The sequence below is a fragment of the Lagenorhynchus albirostris genome, chromosome 19 (genome assembly GCF_949774975.1).
Source record: "Lagenorhynchus albirostris chromosome 19, mLagAlb1.1, whole genome shotgun sequence".
In the NCBI taxonomy this organism is placed as follows: domain Eukaryota; kingdom Metazoa; phylum Chordata; class Mammalia; order Artiodactyla; family Delphinidae; genus Lagenorhynchus; species Lagenorhynchus albirostris.
The window spans coordinates 27,091,806-27,109,557 of NC_083113.1; the positions used below are offsets into that span (position 1 = coordinate 27,091,806).

The window sequence follows — 17,752 nt, forward strand, 5'->3', positions numbered from 1 at the left end:
CCATGACCTATTGGCTGCTATGCTAAAGCAAAATTATAATAATACTGTTTATAGAAGTTAGAATGTCATTTATTATCCTCACCTTGAATTTAGAGAAAGTCCAATATAATTCTTTTTCTTCTCATTTTAGTTACATCCCAGGGAAGATGCTTGCATCCCCAATACAAACTATGGTGTTCTCTTAATAGAATTTTTTGAATTATATGGACGACACTTCAATTATTTAAAGACTGGCATCCGGATAAAGGATGGTGGTTCCTATGTGGCCAAAGATGAAGTACAGAAAAATATGCTAGATGGCTACAGGCCATCCATGCTTTATATTGAAGATCCTTTACAACCAGGTATTGAATTTAGGTAAATTTATGGACATTCAAAGAAAAAGGCATTGGGAATTCCCTGGCAGTCCAGTGGTTAGGACTTACTCCACGCTTTCACTGCTGAGGGCCTGGGTTCAATCCCTGGTCGGGGGAACTGAGATCCTGCAGGCCTCGCAGTGTGGCCAAAAAAAGAAAAAGAAAGAAAAGGGCATTGTCAGTCATCATATTGTACTTTAAACTCTCTTCAGATGAAAAATTAAGCATTAACTTGTAGTAGTCTTTTTTTTTTTCCTCAAAATATATATATATATATTTTTTTGCGGTACGCGGGCCTCTCACTGTTGTGGCCTCTCCCGTTGCGGAGCACAGGCTCCGGACTCACAGGCTCAGCGGCCATGGCTCACAGGCCCAGCCGCTCCGCGGTATGTGAGATCTTCCCGGACTGGGGCACGAACCCGTGTCCCCTGCATCGGCAGGCAGACTCTCAACCACTGCGCCACCAGGGAAGCCCTCAAAATATTTTATAAGCAAACACATGAACATAAACACACACACTCACAGCAGGAAAACACATTGCATACTTCCAAATGAGTTGGGAGTGGAATCCATTCGACTCTTAAAGGCAAAGGAGAATGGGTATTAACTATATGGGTGCGTTTGTGCATCTCCAGTTTGGTGCCGTTTTTCTTCTTTCTTGCGTCCTCACTGCTTCTGATTCTAACCAGGTGTCAAACGGCGCTTTAAGTGAGGATTTTGAGGTCCTTAGAGGGAGTGAGCTCGCTCATATGTCTCAGAATTCATGAGGGAAGGGGTACCAAGAGATAGTTTAGTTTCCCTTTGGACCCCTTCTTTTTAATTTTGCATAGTCTCCCTGTGCTTTTTCCAGCTTTATGTTGGCTTAAAAGTGAGCAGAAAATGAATTCCTCCTGTGCTTTCATGATGCTGTGTTTGCTTGCTTGTATCCTAGTTTTTCTGGGCAATATTTTTTCCTGATATAATTGTAAAATATTTAGATTCCGTGTTATCGGACTTCAGTGGAAATGCTTTTAGTCATTTGCTTTTAATGTATTGGCCTTGAAAATGAGTAAGGAAAGGGAGTTAAGAGATAGAGTAGTTACCTAGGAGCCCTTTTCTGGCTTGATGAGCCATCTTATAAACATTAATAGTTCTGTGTGGTGACTTCCCTGGCGGTCCAGTGGTTAAGACTCTGCACTTCCAATGTAGGGGGCTCAGGTTCGATCCCTGGTCGGGGAACTAGGATTCCATATGCCGCGCAGTGCGGCCAATAAAAAAAAGAAAGTTCTGTGTTTATTCATTGAGGAAGTGTTTACTGGGAGCCTACCCTACATAAAGGACACAAAGGTTTTTTCAGCAAGATGGTCCTTGCTTTTTAGAAGCTCATAATTTAGTGAAGGAGATGTCTGTATACCTACCAAGCAAAAAATAAGTATTTATAATTTAGCTTGGTTTCCCTCTTAGGGAAAACCAGGCAGTTACTTCTTTTATTTGCATGACTGTGTATGGGATAGTCCTGTTGGGCCAGAAGACATTTAGGCAATTTATATGACATGAGAACATATTTATGCGTGATGCACGCGTTTATAGAGTCTGGGGAGCTGTGGGACCGACTGACAGCTCAGATTCTGAGTGCCGCTCTAGCAGGATAGTGAGTGCCCTTGCTCTCCCAGAAGAGGGCTCACAAACATGTAGTTCATTTTAAGCCACGGTAAGTTTTAATGTCTTTTGTATATATTTCTTTTAAAGGTAATGATGTTGGAAGGAGTTCATATGGGGCCATGCAAGTGAAACAGGCCTTTGATTATGCCTACGTTGTTCTGAGTCATGCTGTATCGCCAATAGCAAAGTACTATCCCAACAACGAAACGGAGAGGTAAAAGTTTAACTAAAATCAGCCCATTGGGTCAAAATTGGTTGTGGCTTCTTATCTTCAAATTAATGTACCTCCCCTCTTTTTTTTTTTAAACACTTGCAGCATATTAGGTAGAATAATTAGAGTAACAGATGAAGTTGCCACATATAGAGACTGGATATCAAAGCAGTGGGGCTTGCAGAATAGGCCTGAGCCTTCATGCAATGGTAAGAGTTTTTCATCGATTGAGTATTAGAGGCTTTTCTGTGTTGTGTGTGCTTAATGGGAAGAAACGTTTTCCAATCTTTTGCCACTCTTTCAGGAAATGGTGTTACCTTGATAGTAGATACTCAGCAGTTAGATAAATGTAATAATAATCTATCTGAAGAAAATGAAGCCCTTGGAAAATGTAGAAGTAAAACTTCGGAATCTGTTAGTAAACACTCTTCAAACTCTTCATCAGGTCCAGTGTCTTCCTCTTCCGCTACACAGTCCAGCTCTAGTGACGTCGTAAGTATGAAGACGTTGTTTTCTAAACCTAGACCCTTAGGAGTTCTGTTGGGGGTAACTCTATCTAGAGAGCCAAGGCTAGCTCATTTTCTTATTTGTTCCTGGGAAATTTTAATAACTTTATGCTTGTACTTTTTTTTTTTTTTTCTTGCAGTACGCGGGCCTCTCACTGTTGTCGCCTCTCCCGTTGCGGAGCACAGGCTCCGGACGCGCAGGCTCAGTGGCCATGGCCCACGGGCCCAGCCGCTCTGCGGCATGTGGGATCCTCCCGGACCGGGGCACGAACCCGCGTCCCCTGCATCGGCAGGCGGACTCTCAACCACTGCACCACCAGGGAAGCCCTATGATTATACTTTTTCTCAACATTGTGTTCAAATTTTCAAGCATACAGCCAAAAGTGAAAGGATTTTAGTGAACATCCATATACACCACCACTAGATTCCACCATTAACATTTTACTGGCTTATCACAGAGCTGTCCATTCATTCACCAGTTCATCTTATTCTTTGATACATTTCAAAGTATTGCAGACATTAGCACACTTCCCACAAAGTACTGTTGTGTGCTTGTCATTAACCACAGTTCAGTGTTTGTCCAGTTTTCTCTTTTGATATAAAATTAACATATAAGGAAATCTTAATTATACATTTACTAAATTTTAACAAATGCATACACATGTGTAACACCAAATCCTAACAAGATACAGACTATTACCATCACCCCAAAGAGTTCCCTCATGATGTTTTCAGGTAAATTCCCAATCTTACCCTCAGAGGTAACCACCACTACGATTTTCTAATACCATAGATTAGTTTTGTCTGTTTCAAAATTTTATATAAATGGGATATATACTCTCTTGTTCACCATTTAGAAATGTACAACTTAAGTGGTTTTCTTTTAGCATATTTATAATATTGTGCAGCTATACCACTATCTAATTCCAGGACATTTCCATCACCCCAAAAACAAACCTATTAGCAGTCCCTAATTTCTTCTCTCCCCCTGTGCCCTGGAAATCCCTAATCTACTTTCTGTCTTATCCTGAGTTTACTTAAAATCAAGATCTATTAATAAAATGGGCTTTATTGGCTTCATTAAGTGTATAACATAAAATAATCTAAATATGGAAGAGGAGGGCTTCCCTGGTGGCGCAGTGGTTGAGAGTCCGCCTGCCGATGCAGGGGATGCGGGTTTGTGCCCCGGTCCCGGAAGATCCCACATGCCGCGGAGCGGTTGGGCCCGTGAGCCATGGCCGCTGAGCCTGCACGTCCGGAGCCTGTGCTCCACAACGGGAGAGGCCACAACGCTCTGAGAGGCCCGCGTACTGCAAAAAAAAAGAAAAATTGTAAATATGGAAGAGGCGTAGTTTTTCGTTGTCGACGATGACCATTTATCATAATGGAGTCGTAAACGCTCACATGCAGGATCTACCTGTGGGCAGTTGTGGTTCCTAGAGCAGAGCTGTGGAGGACAGAATGCCGAGCTAGATGTCACAGACACAGAGGGGCAAAAGCAGACACAGCCTCGAGAGGGCGCCTTAGGGACTGAGAGTATGTGTCTCTGAAATGCTGGGCAGAGTGTGAGGGGAAAGGTAGAGCTGAGGAAAGAGTAGCAGTCACGGCCCCAGCAGCCCAGAAACAGGTGGGCTCAGACCGGTGTCTCTGGGAAGTCTGATCCACTCGGTGTGTTCGGTGCAGGGAGCACTGATTTGCCATCGCAGACTCTGAGAGACCGAGCTTTGTAAAGTGACTGTTTTGTATTTGGTTGAAGACATTGAATCAGGGACCGGGACCTAGGTCCTCACTCTTTACCATGCTCTTTCCACTATACCATGGTTCATTTTCTGTAAATAAAAATGCAGATAAACTTGGACCTCTATGAGCTCCTTCAAGGCCGATTAACAAGGTCAGGCGTGGGCAGTGGATTTAACAATGAACAGAAACCCTCTGATAGAATAAGCCACTTTAAATGTTTGGAAGAAAACTTAAGCAGTTAATTTTATAAATTCCTCAGTGTGCTTCCTTTAACTCCCAAATATTTATTAGACTTAGTCCAGAGAGTGCTTAGCTGAAGTTCTTTTCCTTTCTTAATATTGAATGTCTAAATTATTACTGTGTCACATTATAATTCATGTGACTTGTGTTAGGATTCCGACGCGACACCGTGCAAAACCCCGAAACAGCTGCTCTGCCGCCCGTCCACTGGGAACCGGGTAGGGTCGCAGGATGTGTCCTTGGAGTCCTCTCAGGCAGGCGGGAAAATGCAGAGCACCCAGACCACTAACATATCCAACAGCACCAACAAATCCCAGGTGTGTGGAATTTGTGTTTTTGATTGTTAATATTCCGTATAGAATGTTTAGAGTTTTGTACGTGCATATACATATATACATATGTATTCATACACATTATGGGTTTAAAGAAAGCTCTAGGTTAAAAAAGAAACATATTTTGTTCTAAGAGGTGCCAAAGCATGACAGTGCTTCTAGTAACAGGATGTCCTGAGGATCTTTGTGAGACACCATTGTAACATAAACCTTTGTGGGAGTCTAGCACCTGGTCCTTATAAGATGTCCCGGCCAACCCACCTTATTACAGATTCAGCATAAAAAAAAATTGCTTCAAGTTATACAAAGTTTCAGCTGTACTTGAAGTAAGCTCACGTGAAGTTTTTGCATGACCTCATTGCAGTGTTGTGCACATCTGGGAATAATGTATCCTTTTTTAGTTTAAAATTCAATACCTGGTTGCCTGTGTTGAAATGATCAGACAGCAGTCAGCCATGGTCAGCTGCTTTGCTTTAGCTTTGACTTAAAAAGGCCACAGAGACACTCTATTGGAAGTTTTTCAGTTGCCTGAAATTTTATTCATCGTGAGTAATGGATCAAAATGAGGGGAAGAAGTCATTTCGTACTAGACTCTGGCCTAAGGCCATCACACCCTCTCCCAGTACATCAGGGACCCTGGGGAAGGCCCCTTGGCAGTACAGATGGACTGTTAATGTCAGTCACCTCATGTGTGACTTGACTCGCAGAATCCACTTTACCTGTAGTCATGTGCACCAAACACAGACTCGTTTAGAAATGGCAATTAAAGTGACACGTGATAGCAGGAAAGGAGTGGCCAGCTTTGATGACCCCTGACCTGGCAACACACCTGCACGTCTGACAGCTTCTTCCAGTAATGCCATTTGTTACGTGGTGTATCGGTTGATAGGCTCCTTAAGAAAAGCCTTACATTGCATATACTCTGTTAAGAAGACAGGGCTTCTTCTTAACAGAAGAAGTGGTCTATGTTTTTTGATATTTAGAAGTTTTAGAGCCCAAGAGAGTTAACCCCTGTAGCATCGTTTTCTGCCTGCTAGATAAGTCAGCGTGTTCCTAGTTATGAAAGCTCCCCGAGGTAGGTCTTAGCCAGTGCTCTGTTGAATCTGCAATACTGATGTCTTTTTGACCGCTTTCCTTCTCTGCAGCATGGATCAGCAAGGCTCTTTCGTTCTTCCAGCAAAGGCTTCCAAGGTACAACCCAAACAAGCCATGGTTCCTTGATGACAAACAAACAACATCAAGGCAAATCAAATAATCAGTATTACCATGGCAAAAAGAGGAAACACAAGAGGGACGCCCCCCTCTCAGACCTTTGTAGATAGTCGGCGTTGTACGATGGACTGTCTTCTGTGTGCAATGATCTCATGCTCAGGACAGTTGGATAGGGACTCCTGGGAAACATTCGGGAGCCTTACACTGTTCAGACGTTGATTTAGCAACTGCGTTTTTTCCCAGCTCGCCACGGAATGGATCATGAAGACTGACAACTGCAAAAACAAAAAGCACGCAAAAAAGGGGGGAAAAAAAGGCTGCTCATTTGATAAGTCATATGCTATAACAGGGTCATTTTAAGATTTAAAGCTTGAATGTAAAATAAATCTATTTCTCATTGGCTTTATGCAGAGTTATAGGGACTAGTATTCAGTGTGGGTAGGGTGACAGAAACAAGAAACAATTTCAGAGGATGGGGTGGGGAAGGAAAACACAGGTATCTTATAGGAAGTCCAGATTTCAAAGGGGAAAGTGATCTGTGCATGTTTTTTTTTTTTTTAATATTTTTGCATATATTTACCATTTTATTGTGTGTATATATAGATGACCATATAGGAAATTGATATTTGTAATAGTGGATTTGTTAATACTTTTTACATAACATTACTGTTTAAATTGTAAACAGATTTTTCTCAGGATTAGTTTGAAAAATAATCTGAATTGTCATCTTAACATCCATCTATAGGGAAGTGATTAGTTCTATTACTCAATTTGTTTCCTCAACATTGAAATGACTTAATAGAACCCTTGTGACCTGCTGCAAAAATTTTCCTCTCTAAAGAAAAGGTTATGGTGGCAAATGACGTTTACTTTATTTTGTAAAAAAACAAAAAACAAACAAAAAAAACATACGTACCATGTACTTTTGTGTAAACACTGAAAAATCTCTAGTCATCTCTAAGAATTGACTTGCAACTGTTTTCTATAGTGCTGTCGTCTTGGGCAATGGGCAATTACATGACTTTGTGTTTGTTTCCTTTGCAGTCTTTTTTTTTTTTTCTTTTCTTCCTAATAGGAAAAAAAAAAAAGGCCACCCACGTCTGGTCCCATTCCTGTTGCAGGGAAACCTCGAGTTCCACAGACGTTGCATGCTGGCTCCTCTAACCCTGTGTGCTGCGTGTGCTTGTTTTTCTCATCTCTTATTCTTTTTTAAATTCATGCTTAACTACTGTGGGAGAGAATAACTGTAAACAGCTTTAATTAAATCATACTTATAAAAAACTATTTTCTTATACTCCACTTTATGCTTTTGGTATTGTTGATCTTTAAAAATTAAATGGTCTTTGATAATGGATCTATTTTGTATTGCCTTATTAAGACCAAATACTTCTTGTCATCCCATTCTTTATCCTCTCCTTTCATGGAATTGTTATCTTTAATTAAAACTTTTTTAAACATTGGCTTGTTTCAATCATGCTGTAAATTTTGGTTATGGTCAGTTTTGAGTGCAAATGAGATGTGTAATTCTGTTATTCATCACATGTTGAGTTTGAAACTCGGTTGGAAGTATTTAATAGAATGTAAGTGATATTTCTGAAAATGCTTTCTTTCAAGGTGAACACTCTTTATGTTCAGCATCACTATGTCTGGCTCTGTTAATTACAGCCATTTCTGAGATGAGATTCTTTTATAAATATATACATATAAAGTACTATTGGCTTTTAGGAATTTCTTTTATGTATGTTTATGAAATACTGAAGACCAATCAGACCATTAATGGACATTTAGTGCAACTTTTTATAAAGAAAATAATGCTAAAATAAGACCAAAACTGATGTCATCACTGAAATTAACAGTTTTCAATGAGTTCGTATTTTAATTCACAACAAAAAAATGTGTTCCAAAACTGGAAGTTCATAAGACTTGTGTAAACCGTGGAAGATTTTAAATGTGATGTTATTTTGACAATGTTTTAAATTTTAGAGTCACATTTTATTCTGATCAGAATTTTTATCAAGATGTTGAGCTTCTGTTTTTTGAAACTAGTTTGTCATAACATTGTGCATAATCACAGTATTTATTTTCTAGGACTATTGTGAATGTGTAGACTTATGTTTACTGCTAAGGGAACAATTATTTATAAAATAATATTAAATCCAGTATTAGCTGCCTATTTCAGACACTTAATACTTGCAGAGATCCATGTTACATTTACCACACTGAAGTTTTTTTTTTAAAGAATCACCCTCATTGTTGAAAGTAAATGTACTCTTAGGGTGCAGATATTAGTGTTTCAATAAGCATGTGATTATATTAAGGTGGTGGTAGCGGGAAGATAATCTTGATTCCATTGGGAATCTTAGGTTTTCGTAAATTTATTGGGAAAATAGTTTTTCCTGTACTGCTGACGTTTCTTTTTGGTAAACAGTATCTTTCTAAAAGAAAAGCATGAAGGAGAAATTGAGGTGTGTACATTTCCTCAAATGACCAGCATTGTATTCGTGAATACTGTGTATCTTGCAATGAACGGTGTGGAAGCTGTTCATTTTTCAACCTGAAGTAAAATACTTTCAAGAACTTTTAGTTTGCCTGCTCATTTGTTTTGTACATTTCATCTCTGTATTTGACTCCTGTCTTTTTTCTTTTCTGAGTTTAAATAGTTTCTATAAAGATTTTGTGAATATGTCAGAAACATGCCATTTAAATATTATAGTCTATCCATATCCATGAGTCATAACCTTCCTTTGCTAGTACTTGTAGAATGGGGTTTTACAAATCCGGCCTCACTGTGGTGACATTTCTCTGGCAGTGGCGTATGTGTACCTGGCTGGTGTGGAAGCTCCTTAAAAAGTCATAATAAACTTTTCAAAGTACTGGTTTTTAGAGGTGCTGATGGGTCAAAGAGGTGTCAGCACAAAACCTGAGTGGTTATGCTTTGATGATAAAGGTAAATGCACTTTTTCTTCCATTTTGAAGGTGTCCGTGAAGGTGCCCAGTTTTTAGTGTCTTTGATCTGTTTGGAGATGTTGCGCGTGGCTTGCAAGTCTAGCTCTGATCTGTGGGATCCGCTGGTTTTACATGTAGTCGCCCTCCAGGCTTCACCAGTTGATCATATTATATTTTTGTCCTGTTTTGAGTGTTTTACATTTCCTTGCATTTTGAGCCTCTCATTAATATTTAGGTTTAATATTTAGGTCATTTGCTTTGGCTCCAGATATTCCTGGATAAAGTCTTCACAGAGCAAAACACGTGCGGTAGGGAGAGCATTTTTAATAGCCTTTTTTCCTCTGGAGTCTTAAATCTCCTTGTGTTTTCTTTTCATTGCCTTAAGCTATGGCCTAGTGTTTGGGGGTTCTGAACTGTAGGTGGGTCACGAGAGAGTATGGCTGCTCTGAGCTGCAGGACCCTATTGCTGTGACGTGTATCCATTGCAAAGACCTCCCCGATGACTAGGACGTAGTTTTTTAAGTTGCTCTGTAGAAATCCCTAGGAATCACCATGGGTATTGTTGATAAGTTTTGCTGCTATTTTTATTGTTCATGACGTATCTTCTCAACTTTAATATCCATCTAGAGTTTGAAACCAATCAGTTCCCTCAGTTATCAGACGCTGTTGATTTCTCAGTGTTTCAGTCACTAACTTGGAATGTTGATAGGAAGTTGGTTGCTTCTCAATGAACTTTTCAGGCATTAAATGGTAAAGTATAAAAAACATTCCCAATTTTGCTGTGATAAATATTAAAATGTCAAAATTAATAATCAGAAGAGTTTATGCTTATCCATCAGTTCTTACTCTCATTAATTTACTCTCATTGAATTAGTGGAAAGCAACATTCTCGTAAAGTATTTTGTGAGCGGAGTATTCAATAAATGACTATTAAACCTGAGTAGGAAAGTTATAGTTAACAGTTGCTCTTTATCCTAATTTTCATCAGTGACATCTAGTGAAGTGTGTAGAGAGAGGATGATGTAGCATTGAAGTGGGATCAAAGATACGTGTAAGTAATTCTTTGGAAGTGGTGTCTTTACCTTGTCTCAGTTTCTAAACCTCAAGACTCTTAACTGCCTGCAATTTTGTCAGAACATTTATGGGTGGAATAATGTTAAAGAATGAATTTTAATATGCTACTTGGTAGTTACCATAACTAAGAAACAAGCCAGATTTTACCCCGGAGAGTACTTGCATGACTTGAAAACCCTACATCACCCAGGAGCCTTTTTCTCGACCATCTTCTTGTGAGCTGTCTTGACTTTACACCTTAAGCAACATTTTTTCTTCAAAGAGAATGAACTAAATGTCTGTATACATTGAGTGCTGACAAAATTATTAACCAAAGGAATTGCTTATAAAGTCTGCTGATCTGTTTTATATCCAGAGTTAAATATTTACTTAAGGACAGCTTTTAGCTCATAAACTGCTAATGTGCTAATGTTTGTTTTCCTCATGTCAGGTTGGGTTGTTTTTTTTTTCTGAGTATCTGGCCTTTATATTTTCTGCTTGAGTATGTGCCTTATTAAGTTTAAGTTTAGCCTAGTCCATAGTCTACTAGCCTGAAGGAGGTAACACTTTAGAAAGAGGCTGAACCAGAGAAATGGAGATAGATAGTGCATCCCCTTTGATGGCTAAACACTTGAGGTATCTCCTGGATTTACTGAGAGACATGTTAGCCATGCCAATAAGAACAGATGCTAACAGGGAAGTCAGGTGTTCTCTTATTTTGTGTATTTCAGCGAACGTGTTGATTGGTATTTGCACATCATCTTAATTTTGCATTTTAATTTAAGTCCTTTTGGTTCCACACAGCCATGGCTTCTTTTCATTGCAGCAGCTTCTACGTGTCCTGATTACAGGGAAGGTCTCCACTAAGGAAACAGTCTGGATGAATTTGTTAGGAGTGTTGTTTTATCTTAAAGATGCTGTGGTAACGAGAGGTTATGAAGTAAAACAAGCTGGTCGTTACCCACTGGTGGGGTGGGTGGGGAGGGGAGAAGAAAGGGGCCCAGGAGAAGCATTCTGTAAAGCCAGTAACTTGGTGAAATGTAGTCCTTGTCTCTTACGGATTAGTCAGCCGTACTTTTCGAAGAGAATGAGATTTTTGGTTATCAGCCACTTTCTTTGAGTTTAAATTTATCTTCCGCTTTCCGCTTGGGTTCTGTGCAATTCATAGCTGTTCCCTAAATCATTCCATATTACCTTTTATATTTGGTTGCGGCTTTTCACAGCATGTCTCTTTGTCCCTAAACATAATCTCTGAAATTTAAGGTCCCCTCCCTCCGATTTTTATGTACTGAAACTTCCAGTCACTTTTTTTTAAAGAAGTCTTTTGAAAGTCCTGTAATCCTAAAACAATTCAAAGACTTGTTACAAGTATCAGAGTCTTCGCACTGTACTCACTACTAAGAAGCACCGTCTTATCTCATGGTGTTAAAGATGAGAGGATAGGTGGCAGCCAGTGTAGCTTCTGGATATGAAATGTGAAGGACTATTGAGATGAACATTTTTTTTTGAGTGGAATATACATAGATACATGTATTTAGCAGTTTGATGAACCTGTGTTTGTTTTTAATAACCTTTTATTTATTTCCTTCTTTGATTAGCATTGCCTTCTGTGCTAAGAAATGCGGACTCCTGTGAGGTGCTGGAGGCTTGAATCATCTTGAAAGCTTTGCAATCTTGTCTAGTTACCGCTGCAGAGGCAGAAAGGAATTTACCAGAAAAAGAGATTTGATACAAATGATTTATGAAATCTCGACATTTCCTGAGGTCATATCACTGGGCACCAGTTACCCTGAATGCTCTGAATGAATTGCACATCTGGAAGCTTTTTTTTTTTAAGCTACCAATGATTTCTTCAAAGATGTCAACTGTTTGCCTTAAAAATTTTATAAATTGCACTTCTGCACACATCTGCCCCCAGTGCTCACCATCGGGTTTATTATTCATAATCTGCAATTCAATAAAGGCTTTGTACTTTATCTTCATAACCTCTGGTATGAGCCTTTATGTAAGACTGGAATAGCTACTTTAAAAAGAAATTATCTTGTAATTCTGAGGACGGCCCAATTTAGACTGGTAAGAGGTTTTCTTGTATCTGTACAGATAGCATTTCTGTGGGTTTTCATTTTTATAAATGCCAGCAGTGGAGAGGAAGATGCTCGAAGATGCTTTTTTTTTTTTTCTTTTGCCCATGTCCTAGCCAAAGATATCCTTTTGGCTTCCGCATAGCCATTGCAAGACTGAGGGGACGGACTCCCTCAAATCTGGATATTTGCAAGCACCAACCAAGTTTTACTCTTTGCTTTAATGTAAGGGATTGCGCTTGCTGTACTAAGACATTGAGATACCATTTGTTCGGTGGAGCAGATTACACAGACTCTTACAATAGAGTAATGAAAATGTTAGTTTCTCCAAGGAACAGAGAGAAGCAGGGTTAATAATCAAGTGCAACTAAAGCATGTGTTCAGAATTACACTCACCCAGGGAGCAGAACTGGCAGTCCTACGGCATGGACCAGTGGTGCTTGCCTGGAACGCAACTGAGTGGTGGCGGGGAAAATCCTGAATAGTTTGCTACAGGATGACTACAAAGCTTGGTTCTGGGTGAAGAGTAGCTCAGCAGTCTGTGGGCCACTGGCTGGTAAATCCAGACTGCCCACTCCAGTTACTGGAAATGTTCTCTTTTAAAAAGCAATAATGTATAATCCTGTTAAATAGCACCCCAGAAATTTCTCAAAGTAAATTAGAAAATAAATTGAATATACAGGATGATTTTTGTCCAGACACCCAGACACAGTGAATTTACTTAATTTCTCAACAAATACGTGAATGTATGTTCATTGTGAAGAAATGTAATTTGTAAATAGCTACATAAAAGGAGTTAGTTACCCTTCACCCTCTTAATCCCTTCATGTTAGAGCCAGCTTCTTTAATATTTCGGGATGTATACTTTTAAGATTTAAAAAGAAATGCATTTTCACACATAAACATATCTGCGCAAATATAATTTCAGAGGGGTCATTTCCCCTTTTACATAAGTGGTATCATTCTATAGTATTTTGCAAATCTCCTACCATATAGAGAGATCTTTCCATGTCAGCGCACATACAGATCTACTTCGTTCCTTTCTATATGCTGACGTTTGCTTGCAAGTAGCTTTGGTAAATTCACATGTCAGATACCCCAAGGCTCTTATAAGCTAATAAGCGCTTATGAAATGTCCAGTACTTTTCAGCTTGACTTGAATAGGGGTTTTATAAAGTGTTGCTGTTTGATGGCTTTTTTCTTCTGAACTTTTACTGAGGGAAAAAAAAGATTCCCCTAGCTTTATCTTTTAGGTGAATTTTCATGAGTTGCTTTTTGATATTTTTACTAGGATTTTTTTTTTTTTTTGGTACACGGGCCTCTCACTGTTGTGGCCTCTCCCGTTGTGGAGCTCAGGCTCCGGACACGCAGGCTCGGCGGCCATGGCTCACGGGCCCAGCCGCTCCTGGGCATGTGGGATCCTCCCGGACCGGGGCACGAACCCGTGTCCCCTGCATCGACAGGCGGACTCTCAACCACTGCGCCACCAGGGAAGCCCTTTACTAGGATTTAAATGTTATAAATGCAACATGGTCGTCTGAAACTACACCCTGCTACTTTTTTTCTGTACTTCCACGTAAAAAATTGCCCTTGGCAAAACTGATAAAAAAAATTAGTTTTATTGATCATTTTCCCCCCACCTGTCCCCTAATTTACTCTTTTAAGACCATTCAGTGACTGTAGCAGCAACAACCGTAAAATTTTCTCTAAAAATAAGTTATCTGTCTTAGAGTAGAATGAATCATACAGTGAGCCAAGAGAGGGAACTCTGGCAAGAAAAGGGATCCAGCTATTTGGGTCAAGAGTAGGCAGAAAACTGCCTTGGATTTTATTGGGAAAATCTGCTGGAAAAATTTGTTGGAAAAAGGATGAACAGTAGCTGTTGGAAATTCCAGATGGTGGTCTCCCTGCTCTTTAGGAGCTGTCATTTTCTAAGGAGATACTTTCCTTGAAATCACTTTCTTAGGCTGCAATTGTAGAATTTTTGTTTTTGTTTTTGTTTTTTGCGGTACGGGGGCCTCTCACTGTTGTGGCCTCTCCCGTTGCGGAGCACAGGCTCCGGACACGCAGGCTCAGCGGCCATGGCTCACGGGCCCAGCCGCTCCGCGGCATGGGGGATCTTCCCGGACCGGGGCACGAACCCGTGTCCCCTGCATCGGCAGGTGGACTCTCAACCACTGTGCCACCAGGGAAGCCCAATTGTAGAATTTTTGCTGTAAGCTGTGTTCATTATCATTCAGTTAAGTCTGTGATGAGATGTTCTATATTTACCAGGTTAGCTTAGGAACGCACCAACTTTGACTTTTAAATTGGGACCATTTTTCACTTTATAAGGAGAATGCTTTATACTTCTTGCTTGTCTAAGAAAACCATTTAGAAATGTTGGTGCAATAAAAATTCATATTTTATGGCAAGACAATTTAAAAATAAAAATTTTCTCTGCCTGTTTGGGCCTCCTCCCTCCCCTCTGGTGTGCATTGTACATCTGCATTATGCATTAATGAGACCTCCCCAAGGGCAGAAACACCTACTCAACCGTAAAGATCAGTTTTTCTCCTGGTACCAGCCATGTAACTCCTTAGAAGATAACATTCCTTTCTCTATCCTGTAAGGGGTCATAATAACCTTGTACATGCAGACATCTTTGGTGAACTTTCTGTACGATGCCAATATATCATTTCCCTGAAAGATAGCAATTGGTGCAGAACAGACTGGTCAGATGACCTGGGGGTATACTGGGCTGCACCTAATAGAAGTTCTTAAATACTTACTTATGACCTTATTAATGTTACTAGCTAATGTTACTTGTATTCTGCCTATTTTACAAGATTACTGTTTCTTGCATTACCAGTGTGTGACTAGCCTCAGATAAAATTAATGATGAATAGGCAGCTTGAAACAGTTGATCAAATATGCAAGATAATGATTGTAATAGTGTAACTCTAGATGTGGGAAGAGGGAACTTTCCTGGACCGTAACACACTAGTAAGACCGGTGGTCCAGAAGCTTTTGGCTACTGTTAACAGGGCCTAGTCCAGTAATAGCAAATTGAGTGGCCTATCAGCGAAATCCTTGCCTGACCAGGGAACGAGCATTCTTGGCATCACGGGACAAATTGGTCACGAAATGCCTCCCCAAACTTGGTCAAAATTAAGACCAAAAGGCAAGGGATTGTAAAATGAAGAATGTTGCCCACCATCCAGCTGCTGACCCCCAGTACACCCTGAAAGGAGTTCAACGTGAAGAGCAGATGAAGCACTTTGTGCTCTGAGAAGACTGAGAGACTGGCCCTCAGATATTTTCAGGAGAAGGTTTTACGAGCCCAGTTTCTTGCATCTTCCCATACTCAGAAAACCGTTAGCTGAGATGTTTGTTCCTTGTGGCTAGCAGCGGCCGTCTACCAAGATGTGTGCTTGGTTGCACGTACGCCCTTTGCCAAAGTCACATCCCTACTGGACTCCGCCACTTACCTCATCAGAACAGTTCTCAGAGCTCTCTGAGAGCCTGTCTCCTGCGTTATAATCCTGTTTGGCCCAAGTAAAATTTACCATTTCTTTCTTAGATTGACTTAAATTTTTTCATCAACAACTCAAATTAATATGTGAAATAATCTATTTGGGTGTAAATAGTATAAATTTGTGTTATATGTGTGTTTCTAAAGCGAGTAACTAACTCCAATTTGAAAACACAGGATTAAAACATTGAAGAGAAACCCATCAGAGATAAAAATGTCAGTGTTTAATGCCAAGATGAAATTGAAGGGAAAGGAGAGGGTTAAAAGTATCGAGTGGCCTAATCAAATGGTGTGTCAATCAATATTCAAAAGAGCGATTGCTCAACGTGGGTTGCAAACCACTTTTGTACTTAAATCACTCAGCAGGTATCTTTAGGAATGTGGTTTTGTGCAAGCACTCAAAATAGTTGAAAGGTGATTACATCATGCATCTTTGTTTTCTAAAATCCAATTCAGGGAAACAGTGCTTTCACATAAGTAGGCAAGACATCTCCACAGGAAGACCCAAGTGAAGGGGAAACGGCGACACAGAACAGCCTATGGAGATAGGGGTGCGTAAGGCAGCCAGGCTGGCATGAGGGGCCCTGCCAAGGAAGTGAAAAGCAGGTGGATAGGGACAGAGCAGGAGTTGTGTTGTAGTTTAAAACCAATAGTTCTAAAAGTTTGTCTCCCATTCCCTCCCTCTGCTTTCTCCCTCCCCGCTTTTTTGGGGGGTGGAGTGTTTACCTCCTTGTCTCTAAATAATATACCTTTAATACACTTCTTGATTTTTTGTTCTTGAAATTGTGTGTTGACTTCCCACCAACCCCAAACTTCTGTGCCCCAACCTCCCAACACAGTTGTATTGAATTTTGCTTAGCACAATAGACAGTGGTTGCATTATCATGACTGTGTAGATGCTGTGCTTATCCGTTGAGCTGGATGATAATATGACTCCCTTTTCTGCACAAGTTTTTTTGTTTTTCCTGGAGTTTTTTGTTTTCAGCTTTCCACATTAATTCACCCTAAACTCTGCCAATTTTCTAAGCCTCTCTAAATGCTCAGGTGCATCAGAGGCATCTCTCCTGGAGCTTATGGCCTGCTGTGCCTGTGCACACATCACCCTTGTCTGTCCAACCTCCACCTGGACATTCCTATCACGTATCCTGTGTTGCAGCTCCTGTTCTCTGTATCCCGTTTCCCTCTTTTTGATAAACTCTCTCCTTTCCTTAGCACACATTCCAGTACCCTGGAAAAGGGTGCACAGACAGTAAACATCTGAAAATGTCTTTGTTCTTCATTTATGCTCCACTGATAGTTTGGCTGGGTATGGAATTCTAGGTTAGAAAACATTTTTCCTTCAGGATTTGAAAGCATTCCTTCATCACTCCCACTGTTGTGAGAAAAGCTGGTTGTAACCTTTTGTTTGTTTGTTTTTTTTCTCTTGAAACGTTTAAGAACTTCTCTTTGGTTCCCAGTGGTCTGAAATTTCACAACTATGGAGATTTGGTGGTTCTATTTTTGTCACTTGAACTGGGGCGTTAGATAGTACGGGCCCTTCTGATCTGACACCGCATGACCTTTAGTACTGGGAAATCTTGAATTCTTATCTTCCTTTCTTCTGTTTTCTCAGGAACTCCACAATTATTCCGCTATTGTGTCTCCTGGATCAATCTCTCATTTTCTTATCTATTCTTCCCTATTTTCCATCTCTGACTTTTTATTCAACCTTATCTTCCAACGCTTCTGTTGGCTTTTCATTTCTGCTATCATGTTTTCATTTGAGGATTCTTTTTTTTTTCCTCATATGTTCCTTGTCAAAAAATAGTACCCTATTTGTTTTCATGGTTACAATGTATTTTTTGAATCTCTGAAGATATTAATGATACAGTTATGGTTTGCCTGTATAGTCTCTGTGAATGTTTCTCCCCCTCTTGCTGT

The 17,752-nt window shown here is 40.1% G+C and overlaps 1 protein-coding gene across 2 annotated transcripts in view; it reads left to right on the forward strand.

Moving 5' to 3' along the window:
* The window catches only part of TENT4B (terminal nucleotidyltransferase 4B), a 64,865-nt gene extending 52,709 nt beyond the window's left edge, over window positions 1–12,156 (forward strand). Inside the window, exons 7-13 of one of the 2 annotated variants that reach the window (XM_060129931.1) lie at window positions 131–344; window positions 2,085–2,211; window positions 2,314–2,417; window positions 2,513–2,700; window positions 4,847–5,011; window positions 6,172–6,217; window positions 11,836–12,156. In XM_060129931.1, the coding sequence (XP_059985914.1) occupies window positions 131–344; window positions 2,085–2,211; window positions 2,314–2,417; window positions 2,513–2,700; window positions 4,847–5,011; window positions 6,172–6,217; window positions 11,836–11,888 (897 nt within the window). In that variant the 3' untranslated portion in view covers window positions 11,889–12,156. Of the gene's footprint in view, window positions 1–130; window positions 345–2,084; window positions 2,212–2,313; window positions 2,418–2,512; window positions 2,701–4,846; window positions 5,012–6,171; window positions 8,822–11,835 lie in introns of those variants that run through there. The other variant, XM_060129930.1, reaches the window with a different exon arrangement.
* The last annotated feature ends 5,596 nt before the right edge of the window (window positions 12,157–17,752 follow it).